The 14,989-nt window shown below is 36.0% G+C and overlaps 1 protein-coding gene across 1 annotated transcript in view; it reads right to left on the bottom strand.

Moving 5' to 3' along the window:
- Positions 1 to 13,340, bottom strand: part of LOC306845043 (FERM, ARHGEF and pleckstrin domain-containing protein 2-like) — a gene marked incomplete at its 3' end in the record, with an annotated part of 47,635 nt that extends 34,295 nt beyond the window's left edge. The window contains exons 1-2 of the mRNA XM_079377567.1: positions 13,281 to 13,340; positions 11,308 to 11,565 (exon numbers count right to left, since the gene is read on the bottom strand). Coding sequence (XP_079233693.1) covers positions 11,308 to 11,511 — 204 coding nt within the window. The 5' untranslated portion in view covers positions 11,512 to 11,565; positions 13,281 to 13,340. The remainder of the gene's footprint in view (positions 1 to 11,307; positions 11,566 to 13,280) is intronic.
- Between the last annotated feature and the right edge of the window lie 1,649 nt (positions 13,341 to 14,989).

Raw genomic sequence — 14,989 nt, 5'->3', positions numbered from 1 at the left:
ACTTGAGAGAAAAATCGTGTATGGGAAAATAGCAGACGACAACAATGACTAAAAAAGGATTGGTCAAATTAAGTGTCAAACTGCAATAACAATTACAGTGATTGCGATAAATTGTTTTCACTATATTTGGTAAATATAAATACAATAATAATGAATGAATCCATAATTTAGTAGTCAAACTACTGTCGTTGTTTAAATAAAACTAATATATTTAGCCTAATATATAAATTTAGTCTGAATCTATAACAACTAGTGCTATCAAACGATTAATCGCATCCAAAATAAGAGTTTTTGTTTACATAATATATGTGTGTGCTGTGTATATTTATTATGTATATATAAATACACACATACAGCATATATTTTGAAGATATTTACATGTATATATTTATATTCAAATAATTTATATCATATATAAATTTTTAATATAAAAACGTAACATTTTTCCTAAATATATACATGCATGTGTGTGTATTTATATTCATAATACATACACATATTATGTAAACAAAATGTTAATTTTGGATGCGATTAATTGTTTGACAGCACTAATAACAACCAACCAAGTCTATTAGAATCTCAAAAATACTGTACTGTAAACAGACATTAAATGAAGTCTCTTTGGAAAGGCTCTGTATAGTGAACTTGATTTGTGCTTGAGCAAATCCTCTGACTTAAGGTCAAAGTCAGTGATGGCCGCCAACAGGGCCAAACCAATGAAAAGCCCAATCGGTCACGCTTCAACACCCTCAAATTATATCAGAGTGAGAGATGGCAAAAGTTGTCATCTGAGTTGGGTGCAGCCGGGGCTTGAAGCAATCAAGAGACGCTGGCCTCTAGGATTTTCCTCATGGCCAGCTCTCTCAAAGCAGTCACTAATTTGTTCCACTAATTGCATCGTATGGTGGATGTTAAGCAGGCCAAATGAGAGCGTGTGTAAGGCTTCCTAGTACTGACTGTACTGATAGGACAGATTCCTCGTCCTGTGACTGACTATTTGAAAGCGGTTTTGTCACTGTTGATTTGCTGCACAAGACTGGAATTAAAATATATTAGGTTATCACATAGGATTTCCATAATAGCAACTTCAAATAATTAGTAGAAATACAAGTGAAAATTTGATAACATAATAGGCGCAGAAATACATATGCATGTCTTTGAAAATAGTGTAGTATTTTAGTATTGTTGTTTATTATTTTCATGTTATGGCTGATAACTGATAAATGCTGAATGGTATAAATTCTGCATTATTTGGCTACATAAAAAAATACCTTTAAAAAAAAACTAAAATTAATTGTTTAAATGATATTGAGTAAATTTAGGTATCAAAGCATGAAAAAAAATTACGCTAGTAAAGAAACGCTAATCTGCCGATTCAATATATTTTGCGATAATTGAGTATCATTTAACTATTGCGATTTTATAATACAATTTGTGATTTTTGTTTGCTTATTAAAGACTAGACAATGGAAAATATTTGATCATACCCTTAAAGAGACTGTATATGATATGATGAGTCATATTAACAAAAACAATGCATCACATCTTTCTGAACTTTTATTTGAGGAGCATACACAGACAGTGTATATTTTAAAGTACACTGAACCAAAGTGTACTTTAAAATTTAAAAAGTACTAAAACCCTTAAATTGCACATGAATATAATGTTTAACAAAATAACAATATAATGTTAATGTTTAACAAAATGAGTAGAAAAAACACTGAAATAAAATAAAGTGCTACTTTGCATACCGTTTTAGTCATGTTTAATCATGTTTTCCCGGCAGTATGTAAAATCCAAAGTTTTTGCACACTTGGGATTCAAAATATGAAGATGCAGAAACAATTCTCAAAGAGGTCATGCCTCCGTCATGGTTTTGCTTTCTCGCGCCATACAGATGCGACCTCATCTAAGGACCTGTTTACACCTGGTCATTTCATGCGTTTTTGCTGATTGGATATCTATCTGATTTGTTAAAACGTTTCCATATACACTTAAATGTGTCGTCGCAAAACAGATACAAATCGGATATAAATCCGATCTTCAATTTCCGCACTATATTTAAATTTAACAGAGTTCGCATCAACGAAATCAAAAGATAAGCGCTGCATTTTATTAATTATCAGCTCATTTCAAGTTCGAAGACCGCAATAGGAGAGCGCGCGGCATCAGCACTGGAAAGATATGTTTGTCGTACTACTTTTAATGAAGATGATTGTGTGTTGAGCGTCTGCATCTTATTTTCAGTTTCATTCATTTTGGGAGAAGTAAAATTTACATATGTAGTTTCAACAACCAGATGCATTTACACTTGTCCAGTTTCGTCTGGAATGCGGCCCAGACCACCTCCTGTAGTGCTTTGAGCGATCAAATTTTGCGTTTCGGAGGGCATTTACACCTGATCTTTTCACGATCGGATAACTATCCGATCAGACAAAACGCATGAAGTGACCAGGTGTAAACAGCCCCTAATACAGAGGTACTGCGCAGACCGATCGGCTTATAACATCAAATAACATGACCTCGCGGTACTTTGATGTCATAAGCCATCGGTGTGCGCGGTACTGCTTGAAGTCGAACAAACCTATACATTTCGCCCCCGTTAGAATAAAAACGGTAACTTCTCCCCACCACCTCTTAGTAAAAGTGAATTAAATATAAATAGACTCTAAGATGAACCAATCGATTTTTAAAACGTTTTAAAAAGAATCGCACTAGTTAGGTGAACTGATTTTTTCCCCCACCCATAGAAAAAAATTTATATTCATTTGAAATTCTCAAGATTATTTTTAATCTGGTCTACTCTGGGTTAATCCAGAGCCGTTGAAATTCATAATTCAACTCTGGGCCAATAATAACATTGACGCAAATGACGCATTTAGTCTGCATTGTGTAATTCAGTTTGAAGTCTTCTAATACAATGTCTCTGCCAAAAGCAGCAGCATGAATGTGAACATTTGACACAAAAATGAAAACAAACACACTGATCGCCATATACCCCTCCATGTTTACAAACACAACATCGGGAGGTGCAGCCATTCACAGGTCATTTTTGGTAAGTGAATTTACCGATCATTTGAAACCGATGCGTGAATGATGCTTTACCGGTAAAAAGATGGAACGTCGTTGCCTGTGTGAAGTCGTTCTCTCTCTAAGACTCTATTTAAAGTTGACTGACACAAAAAAAAAAAAATCATAATCAAGCCATCTATAGGTCTTTAATGTTTAAAGGCTTGTCCAAAATCTGGACGTCCTACTGGTGTCCTACTGCTTATTCTACCACAGTACTACCATGCCACACCAACACAATCCGCCCAATACTCAACTGTCTACTCCCACCCACCCCATTTCTCCCACTCACCCTTCTTTAGCCTGTCAACCAAACTATTTATGAGCTTGTTTGCTCATGCTGGACAAGTCCTGCTCCACTCCCTTCTCCGAATTCCCATCAGCCAGCCCCCGTCTCCACTGTTCCGCATTCCCCAGTGATCGAAGCAGCCCCCTCACTGCACTGACCCCTCCACAAAGACTCATCTGTGCCTCACACAAATAAAACTCATTCATATATTCATTAAAACACACACACTTCCATCGCTCGGCAGGTCTGTCTTAGACACAGTGAACATCAGTGTTTTTCCCCCCTCTGCTGTTGTTATGAGCTGAATAAAAAGGCCCAGTGTTATTGAGCTTCCTTGTGCCGTGAGGTGTGGGCGGAGCCCCAGAGCCTGCTGACCAATCCCATTCAAATCTTTTTTTTTTTAGAGCTTCCCATTTACCTGGTGTCACTGTGGCTCCCTCACTGTCAGTTGCAGTTGTTTTCTTCTGAAAGCACATTCAAAAATGGCTCCAGCACTAACAAAGGAAAGAATCTGGGTTCAACGTCTACATAAACAAAGAGGGAATGTCTACTCTGGGTCTATGCGCAGCCTTACACAACACACATTGTTTTATTAAGAAGAAAAACACACACATTATAAAGGGAGGAATTTTGCCAGTAAGGATTAAAGTTGGCACACGGAGCCAGCATTCTTGGAAGGCATGTTTTACTTTCTGTTGTGCCATTAATGTCATTTATATACAGGAAATGTCTTTTAATGACTGTTTCCAGGTCTGTGCAGGTTCAAAGACTGTGTCTGGCCACTGGACATTCTCAGTGGTTAAGCTTTGAAAAGACAGGCTGTTTTTTCAAGGCCTGAGCCAGTTCAAACATCCAACGCAGCAATTAGTGTCTATTTTTACTTGCACATCAATGGAGAACAAGCCCAAGATTGAATTACAAGTGTGTAAAGTCAGGACAGATCAGTTTTATGATTCACATGAGTCGTGAAGTAATGTTTATCACAAGTTCTTGCAAATATACAAAGCGAATGGGTCAATGACAAATAAGAGTCTGCATTATAAAGAAAATGAGAAATCCTTTAAAATCTAGTTTAAAGTGTGCCACGTTCTTAAATTGTAGAAATGTAAAAAACTAAATTTAACTAAAAAAAACAATTGTTGCTTAACTGTCAAGTTAAAAATAATAACTAACAATTATTCATACGTTAATTCATAATTACTACCAAAATATTTTTCTGTAGACATTTTAATTTTAAAAAAGGACACTTAATTACATTCATGGGGAGTCACATCTTGCAAGCTGAACTAACCCTGGAATGCAAAAATGCTAAAAAAAAAAAAAAAAAAAAAAAAAAAAAAAAAAAAAAAGACATTTTAATTATAAAAAAGGAACACTTTATAGTTAAAAAAAATAAATACATTCATGGGGAGTCACATTTTACAGTTTGAACTAACCTTGCTATCATAAAAAGGTCAAATTATGAGAAATTAAGACATTGACCATGACAATCATCATGTGTCCTCTCTATGATCTCAGTTTTTGTTTTGTTTATTTCACAAGATTAAAAAAAAGGAAAAAGTTTCACTATTTAAAGTATACTTAATTTAAAATCAGAAATTAAAACCATGTTTATCATTCAAGAGGTCTACACACACACACACACAAATAGAGTGCCACATCACTGACCCAGAAGTCAGTGTTGCAACTGTAAGTGTAACATTTTGATGTATCATGACTAAAACTCACAGCCTGCCGATAAATTTATAGACTTGGATAAGAAGTATTTGTCCAGACAAAGAGGACATTATCACCCGGCTGAGGTGTATTTATATCTGTTGCATAGTGTCACTGAGCAGATAAAGAGACTCTCTACTCTCTCTCTCCACAAGCAGCTGTGAACAGACCCTCATTGGAGAGTATTTGGCAAGGTTCCTGGTCTTGGCACAGACTCAGCTCAGTAAGAGAACCAGTGTGACATGCTACCACACACAACCTCTCCTGCCGCTCTTCAGGACTGAAAGCAGAGGCTCTCCCAAAATGCAGCACGCTCAGGCCCTGGGTTGTGCGAGAGGTCTCTGCAGTCTCTGTTTAATGGCATCTATTTCTGCTGTTCCCCCCGCAGAACCCCGGCGCTCCAGTAGATTCCTCAGAAGGTCACAGTAGGGCTTAAATGGCGTGCAGCGTGTGCTGGTCAAATTCCATGCAAATGTGCATGTGCGCATGTTCTCTCTTTGTTTCAAGAGCTTAGACAGCATATGGCGAACTAAATTATAAAAACCAATGGTCTAAGATGAGCCCACACCATCACAGCTGGCAGAGTCATTGTTATGACTACAAATTAAGGTCAGTGTTTTAGTTTTGCATGCACTCCAATGGAAATGTATTGAACAGATCTGACTCCTGTAGAAACAAGGTTAACTAAATCTAAAACCATACAAAAAGCATTTGCATTACTTGAAACAAAATAAAAAAAAACTTAAATTTTTTATTCCTGATGTACTAAAATAACTAAAACTGAAAACATATATAAAAATAAAAATAAACTAATTCAAATATTTTAAAAAAGCCTCACTAAAATATCACTACGTAGAACAAATTCACATGAACTCCCATGCAAAATAAGCCAGTCATTGACTTTGACTGACAGCTTGAATGATTATTTGGGAGAGCGAGCACAGGCCTGCGTCGTCCCATGGGTGTGGACGGGACAGGAAGTTTAGGCTGTTGTAGCGGCTTCCTCATCACTTCCTATTGGCCTAGTGAACAAAAACTCATGGGGAGCCAGACATCTGACAGTCTCAGAGTGTTCCGAGCCGGTTTATACTGGAAATGTCAAGACTATAAACCGACATGGACCAATTAGCTGTACGCCTGATATCAGACACATTACTGTCCCATTATGCAATGGGAGCTAATCAGATTCAAAAAAGTAAATAAAAGACAGGAAAAAAAATACACACACTACAATTTGGAATTAATAAGATTTTAAAAACAAATACTTTTATTCAGCAAGGATGCAATTGTTTAAGTGACAGTATGCACAGTTATAATCTCACAAATGACTTCTATTAATTAAATAATTCCTAAAAATGATCACAATTTCCCTAAAAATGTACAAATTGCATTTTAAAATAGTTTAAAGTAGAAATCTGTTAATATTTCAGATTTTTACAATGTTTTTGATCAAATAAATGTGATCACTGACACCAACAAAATTTATAAAATAACTTACCAACACCAAACTTTTGAACAGGTGTGTACAAACATGATTTGAAGCAAAAATTATTTAAATGAGTAGCCCAAAAACAAGAAATGTCTCGATCTGTTTTTGATGTTGCAGTTAAAGGTATGTAATATGATTAATAGTATTAAATTCTTAAAAAAAAAATAAAAAAAAAATGGGTAGTTCAGACAAACAGGGAAAATGTCTGGAGTTATTCAGCAACATGTCAAAAATAGAGAAGTTGTTGTGCCAACTAATGGCACATCATCACATTGCCACATGCTTGCATCTGACTGTGTAGACGAGTGGTCTCAAACTCAATTCCTGGAGGGCCACAGCTTTGCAGAGTTCAGCTCCAACCAGCTCCAAACCACACCTGCTTGGAAGTTTCTAGTAATCATAAAGAGCTTGATTAGCTGGATCAGCTGTGTTTAATTAGGGTTGGAGCTAAACTGTGCAGAGCTGTGGCCCTCCAGGAATTGAGTGTGAGACCAATGGTGTAGACTGTATAACAAATCCTTCACAAGATCAAAGACTCCAATAGGAGAGAGCGGTATCAACACTGATGATGACACAATACTGCACAATCTACACAAATTACACTTCTGGCCAGATGCATCAGGAATACAGTGCGCCTCAAACTACCTCCTAAAATGGTTAGAATGATCGGCTGGTGATCTCTCTTGAACCGGTTTCATTTACAACTGGTCTTTTCATGATCAGATCAGCTATGCTATCTGTCCAAACAAATGAAGTGGCCAAGTGTAAACCGGCCCAAATATTCACAATTTGGCTACAAGTCCCAAAACGAAAGTTACAGATATTCACATAATCCAGCTATGGGGTAAAAGTCCATAAATACATTTTCCCTGATTTCAAAGACGGAGAAAATTATAACTCTGGCAGACGCTGTGGAGCAGAGAACAAACCCATATCCATAAATACATGCTGAGGCTGGGATTGCTGCAGGCCTTCAGCGTTTAAATGGCAGCACAAATTACAAGTTGGCGAGGCAGAGGAGCGGCTCACAGATGAAGAGAGCAGGTCAGTGGGTTTCCGGGTGAACCGGGAATAAGGTTAGAGGCAAAACAAACAGACTGGTGCCCAATATGCACGTGCATAAGCATTCATTCCCTCATGGCAAATCATTAAAGAATGTGTGGGCCTGCTAATTCCCAAAATCAAACAGCTGTCAGACCTCTCTCTTTTATGCCAACTTAGGTTTATTAAAAAAAGAAAAGCAAAAAAAAAGTACATTTCAATTATCAGTATGGCTGAATACTTGTATACCAACAGCGAGATTTTTCAAATTTATTTTTTAGATTTTCTCATTTTTAATTTTTTTGAACATTTAATACATCCATACATAGCTGTTTATGTAACTGCTCCCCCCAAACTTTATCAGCTAATAAGATTTATCAAATAAATAAGATTCAAACATTCAATTTAATATAATAATAATAATAAAAAAGATGAAGACAAAGACATTATTTAAGCAAATTAAGACATTGTATAATTATAGTTAATAACCATTATAGCACTCTTGGTATGCAAGTCATTGTATTGAATTTTTGCTTAGTATTATTTTATAAAAAAAATTAATTTTTCACTTTTCTCTTTTGCTCTCAACCTTTTTTATTTTTATTCATTTTTGCACATTTCTGGCTTTATTTGATATGACTGTGTGATTGGAAATAATATGAGAGAAGAGAGAGGAATAACACTCAGCATTTCATTTAAAATAATCCATATTATATATTATTTTTGAATTAATGAAAAGACACAGATTTTTGACATTATCAATAAATGATTAAATTAATTAATTAAAGCAAAAATGTCCTATGTGAATTCTGCCCAAAGAAATGCATCTGATCTGAATGTAATAGACATGCACATATACCAGGATAATACAGAGTTCCTTAAGACTGGTCAGCTCTTCAGAAAACCCGCCAACTTGTTATGAAAAAAAGTATCTGCATTTGAACAATAAACAAACCTGGGGTTTTAAACTTGTACATTTGGAAAACTAAATCAAAACAGCCTCATCACAACTGTCACCAGACAATGCATACTTTTGTGTATGTTTAGACTAACATGAACAGAAGTTTAGCACATCTGTCTTTATTTCTTTGGTCTGGCAGTTTAGTCCTGAGGGTCAATTTGGGATATTTTCCCACAGCTCTCACACTTGTGTACCTGGGTGTGCATACGAGAATACAGTCCCATCTTGGAAACAGATGTGGCAACAAGACATCAGACCCACAATGCAGCGAGCACACAAATGCACGTGTACACACACACACACACACTCCTGCTGAGAATAAACAAACCCCTTTCATGAGCAACACCAGACTGTGTTAGCGTCAGTTTGTGCATCATGGAACAGATCACCAAACCATGTTGCCTTATGAATCATTACACACAATCTGCCTAATAAAACATCCACATCATCTGATGACAGATCAATCAATACCACAATTCAAACACACTTACCAGTGCTAAATTAAGTGTAATGGAAAACATGTCCCAACACACTCCTGAGGAACACTAGAAAGACTAATAAATCTTTGAACCAGAACTGACCCCATTGTTCTTCCATTATCTAGACGTAATATAAAGAGTCATTTACCTCCAGCAGGGTCTATCTGCTTCAGTACAGCATGTTTGGTGGTACCACCGCATTCCAGAGTCCCGTAACCTAATAAAGCTGGATAATGACCAATTTCCACTCTCCTGTGTTTGATCTTTGTAACAGGGGAATTCAAAGTGCATTGTTATCTGATCTAATCATGCGAAGTTCTCATACTCTACCAAAACACTTAGACTGTCTTATAACTGTCTTATTGATAATCTTCCATATCAATCCAGAGTCATTATAGGAATAGTTCACCCCAAAATAAACATTTGCTGAATTTTGCTGAATAATTTCCCTAGATTGGAGTAATCTAGCTTTATATCACTTGACCACCAATGGATCCTCTGCAGTGAATGGGTACCGTCAGAATGAGAGCCCAAACAGCTGATAAAACTTCTTAATGATGGATTTGCTTATTACAAAAACACAACTTTTCACTTTACAAGATGTTAACTGATGGACTGGAGTTGTGTTATGGATTATCGTGATGTTTTTAAATCAACTGTTTGGACTCATTTTATGGCACCCATTCACTGCAGAGGATACAATGGTGTTAAATTTCTCCAAATCTGTACAGATGAAGAAACTAACTCATCTATATCTTGGATGGCCTGAGGACTATTCGTTTGAGACTAATTCAAGTGTTGCCGCTGTAAAGCCAGTTAATTTTTCCATATCCCTCTTTAAGCAGCTGTCAACAATAAAAGCTACACTGCTAATCTCAAAAGTGTCCAACACACGCAATCCTAAATCTTGCAGTGTCCATGTCATTTTGCATTCAAATGCTGGCATGATATTGTAGGAAACTTAAGTAATGCATCCTCACTTAAACCTTAGCTTTTTCACTTTCACCCATAGTGATAAAAACAGAACATCAATAGAGAAATTGCATATGTTAGATGTGTAAATACAGCCAGGCTAGCACTTAGAAAGTGACTTCAGGCCTAAGGTGTAAAACAGGATTTAAGTGCTAAAGCCATGTGGCAGCTGTCACCCACCACAACCCAACACACAACACAAGACTGCCAGAGGTCTCCGGAGAGACGGTCGTTTACATTCTCCAGCACAGCCACAAATGTACAAAACCAAACACAGTGTGCTGGTTACAGTGTGCACTTATTTTTAAATAAACTTTGGGTAGCTTTGCAAACACAATAGCAAATGTACAATATTTATGCAGCTGAATCAAACAAACAAAACATCCAGTCAAACAATTAACCAAACAACCATGGAAGAAAGTTCAGAGTGTAGCAATATGTGATATGCATCATTTCAACAGTTCAACAAGCCAGATTATAGTTAGATTCAAAAAGGTTCAATTGGACTTAATAAAGTAAACTACAGTGAAAATCTAGTTAAAAATAAATCAAGCCATGTTTTTCCAGTTTTTTTTTTTTTGCTAAATGAATACAAGTTATATTAATTCATAAGAGTTATATTTAATTATTATGCAAATGTGTATGCAGTGCACCAATGTAAAACATAAGAAAAATGCCACATGGAGACTTAAAGATTTTTGACTGATGGCAAAAAGCAAAGCTGAATCAAAGTTTTGAAATGATTCACTGAACAGTCATTGAATAGACAACCACTAAAAAGACAGTTGGAAATTATTCAAACTAAATCAAACTTCCCAACTCTAATACTTTTGAAGAATCATTAAACTAGTCTATTGACATAACCTTTAGGAACACTACCATTCAAAAGTTTTTGGAAAAATGTGGGACACTGTAGACTGGAGTACTGGCTGCTGACAATTCAGTTTTGTCACCACAGGAATAAGTTACATTTAAAGCTATAAACATTTCACACATCATTTCAATATTTTTTGTGTATTTTAGTGTAACATAAAAAAAAAAAAATCATACCAACCCCAAGTTTTTTAAATGAAAGCGTACCATGGCCGAATAAAAAGCCCATTATTATATAGCCGATCTTATATTAGTGACAAATTCATCACAACTACAGTAGCCAACATTTGAAGTGAAAGGTTTTGATCCACTACAAATGTTGACTAGTGTATATCAAAAAAATCAGGGTCTTTCACGCAGACCTATACGGAGATGAACCGAGTCAAAAAACTGAGTTGATGTGAAATGACTCGCTAACCTCAAGATCATAGAACTCCTGAGCATCATCCAGGCCCTGGACGCGGATCTGCAGGCCCCTGTTGTGGCCTTTCCCTCCTGCTCCCATAGCTGAACTGAGGCTCTGCCCGGGCTCCAGGGTGCTGATGCCAGTGTTGTACTGAGCTCCGAGCCGTGTCCCTGCAGGGGTCTGCAAGGAGCGGTAGGTGCCCTCGATCTCACCCATAGCTGCTCCTAATGCAGCCTACCCCCTCTCTCACACACATATACACACCCCTGCCTGGAGACAACAGAACAATCAAAGAAATGACACAATGATACGAAATCTCAAGCCAGTTCTACAGGAAGTTATATTATGGTACAATCTGAAAGAACTAATCCAAGATTCAAAGACAGGAAAACAGATAAAACTGGATATGCAGAGACAGCAATTAGAGTCTACAATCAGGATTTTTTTTTAAGAAAGATAAGAAGATAATTTATAACTGGTCCCATATTCATTGTATTAATGTTATGATACTCAATTACGGATATTAATTGTTATTTTATTCCTGTTACAAAACACACTAAATCATACAGCTAGAAAAACATCTGAAAGTGAACATACTCCTCCAGCAGACATTTATAGCACATAGTTTATGATTTTACTCTTTTTTTTTTTTTCATTAAATTATTTTTAAAAGAAACCTTTGCACATTTTGTTTTCCATTTGTCGAGTTCATCCTTGTTTTGGCCTGTCTAATTTCACTGGTAAACTCAATATTAAAGAACCTATGCAGATAAGTGGAAAAGTTCAAATGTCATTGAAATATAAGCCTAAATAATTATCCAAGTAAGTGTTCAACAAACAGATTATTCAGACATTATGTATCGACAGATCTTTTGTTTTCTAGCTCTAAAATCATTTAAAATGAACCATGCATGGATGAATCGTTTGCAATAAGATCAATGAGATGCATTTAGAAAAAAAAAAGCTTTTTACATTTAATGCCAACTTTAAAGGACAGGCATGAGTCAATCAGAACTGATGCATTTATTGTCAACCTTGATTGACTACTTGTCCAGGTTTCGATTCAAACATTCACAGCTGCTCTACACTGATGATGAATCTGATGATAACTCTGATGACATTTACACCAAGGTAGTGTGATCCAATTCAATAGCAGTGACATGACTACAAGACACAAGCTCACATTAGCCATTACAAAATACTAATGTACTGCCAAATTTAGCAATGACTGCATGAGCAACACTAATTATTATTGGCAACACTTGAGGCATCAATGCAACACGACCAACTCAAACAAGCTACACTTTAACTCTCTTGATCTCTAAAGCAACAGGGGCAACTGAGAATAACATTCATTAAAGCCAACATCATCCAGCATGCTTCTGGCTCTTTAATGCAACCGGTCGGTTAAAGTAATTTGACTGGAATGCCTTCAAAGCACAGGCTCACTTACAAACTGTGATCCAAACTGACCTATTTCCTCCTCGTAAAGTTTACATTTGAGAAGGAATACTTTATCCCGGAGTTTGAGCGATTCCTACAGTTGAATCAGCCAATGATCAGTGACCATTAATCTCTTTTGTTTCAGTAATGAAAATAACTTTCTCATTGCTGGCTGCAATTCATAATTAAACGAAAAGCCGACATAAACTCTGGAGTTGTGTAATGAGATAAAGCTGCATGAAACGAAGATAAAAATCTCTGCAATAGCTTAACCCCTCACGACAAACTTATTTTACTCGTCGTATTTCACTAACACCGACAAAAACATCCTCAGCTGCGACGAAAAATAAAAGCACGCATTTTGCTGTTTGTCATTACAGAGATGAAACAAAGACTGAGAAAGTTTAGTCAAACCACACAAACATGCGAAGAGACCATAAAACTCTATCGTATGTTTCACTGAGATACGTTTAAATAAGCTACTGTCAATATAACTGATTTGAATTTGCTTTCAATCTCTATTTTGAGATAAACCGACATACCTTTTATTTTTCGCCTGGTATTTCTTCAACTCTAAATGAGTTACACGTCGAACCGTCGTTGTAGGCGAACTGCGGCCAAAGCTCCGCTCTGATTGGACGACTTCAGACAGATCCCGCCTTCTATTGGTTCAGACTCGCATTGAAATGGACGGCAGCTATTGGCTGAAAGGTATACCTGCGGACTAATTTGATTGGTTTCGAAATGCCATGCAGTTTGATTATTATAATATAATATAATATAATAAATACATTTACATGAAATAGTATTTAACAAATAAAAAAACAAGTCAAACTATTGTTTTGTTTTATTTATTTATTTATAAAATAAATGAAGTGCTGCCTAAAATACTGTCTAGTTACAGAGACAAAATAAATAAATAAATAACTAAAAAACAAATAAAAAAACTTGTGTCTGTACACTATATCATATTTCCAGGAAACGTAAAATTACAGGAATGCCAAATAATGAAATATTGTTTGTTCACATGCAAAATAAGGGAAGCTTCAGGCTTCACATGTGAGGTGTCATTCAAAACAGTGAACATATAAGCAAATAAGTGTGGAAAGTTGAGGTGTCAAATGACCAAAAACTGACCAAAATGGAATAGAGGGATACGGATTATATTACAAAATTTATTTAAACAAAATGGGAAATAACAGAAGGGAATAAGCATGACCTGCACAGTACATGACATAAAAAAACAAAAACAGCAACTCCACATTTGCAAGCTGGAGCAAGAATAAGTACTGACCACATTATTTGTTGCAAACCATAGAAAGTAGTTTCAGTGTTACTTAAATCCCATGTAGAGTTGTTCTGTAAAACCAGACACATAAAATATATATAAACCAAGACCAAAAGACCAACTGGCAGTAGTTCAGTTAAATTATACATAGATTGTACATATAATCATTTACTAATTTATTTTAAGTCAGTAAGTGAAAAAATGCAAATTGCAATGTAGACAGTCTCTCATTTAAAGCATTTTGTGGTTGGAAGTTCAAGGCCCCCACTGCATTGTTTCAGCAGGCGTGTGGCTGTCTTTAGGACATGATACCACTGAGGAAGATGGCGTCTCTGCACATGTTCATTGATGATCTCAACAACACATGCAGCAGAGAACCAGCCCCGCTGTCTGTCCTGTACCCTACGGCCTTCCAGAAACCCTACAAAAGACCAGAAACGAGAGAATGAAAAAAATAAACTTAATTGATTTTAGACTTATTGAATTCGGAATGGCAGGGTTGTGTTGCAACAGTACCATCTGAAGTCTTCTGCATGACGTTGATCACATCTCCCAGCTGTAGACTAAGCTCCCCTTGTTATTGTCCACTGTACACCTCAATACATCGCACCTGAGGACAGTCTTAGACACAGTGCCTATTTGATTCAAATTTGTACATTGTTATTTTTTTTATTTATTCACAAATGTATTATAATTATAATCTACACTGCAGTTAATTGTTTGATCTGACTAAAAACAGATGTTTCCCATTTTTGGAAACACAATTTTGAAGCCATTGACACTTTTGCCCCCTAGTGGACAATATGTAGCGGCACAAGCTATTTTTTATTGTATAATCTTACATATTATTTATAGAATTGCCAAAGGTTAAATATTTTGTACACAATGTCATTGAATAACACTTATAAGCAAAACACAAGATCAGACATATATTCATATAAATATGTGTTGAAAATAAAAGAT

The sequence above is a fragment of the Barbus barbus genome (assembly GCF_936440315.1).
Source record: "Barbus barbus genome assembly, chromosome: 25".
In the NCBI taxonomy this organism is placed as follows: Eukaryota; Metazoa; Chordata; class Actinopteri; order Cypriniformes; family Cyprinidae; genus Barbus; species Barbus barbus.
Note: the sequence above shows the minus strand (reverse complement) of the source record. Positions and strands in the feature narration are given on the sequence as shown.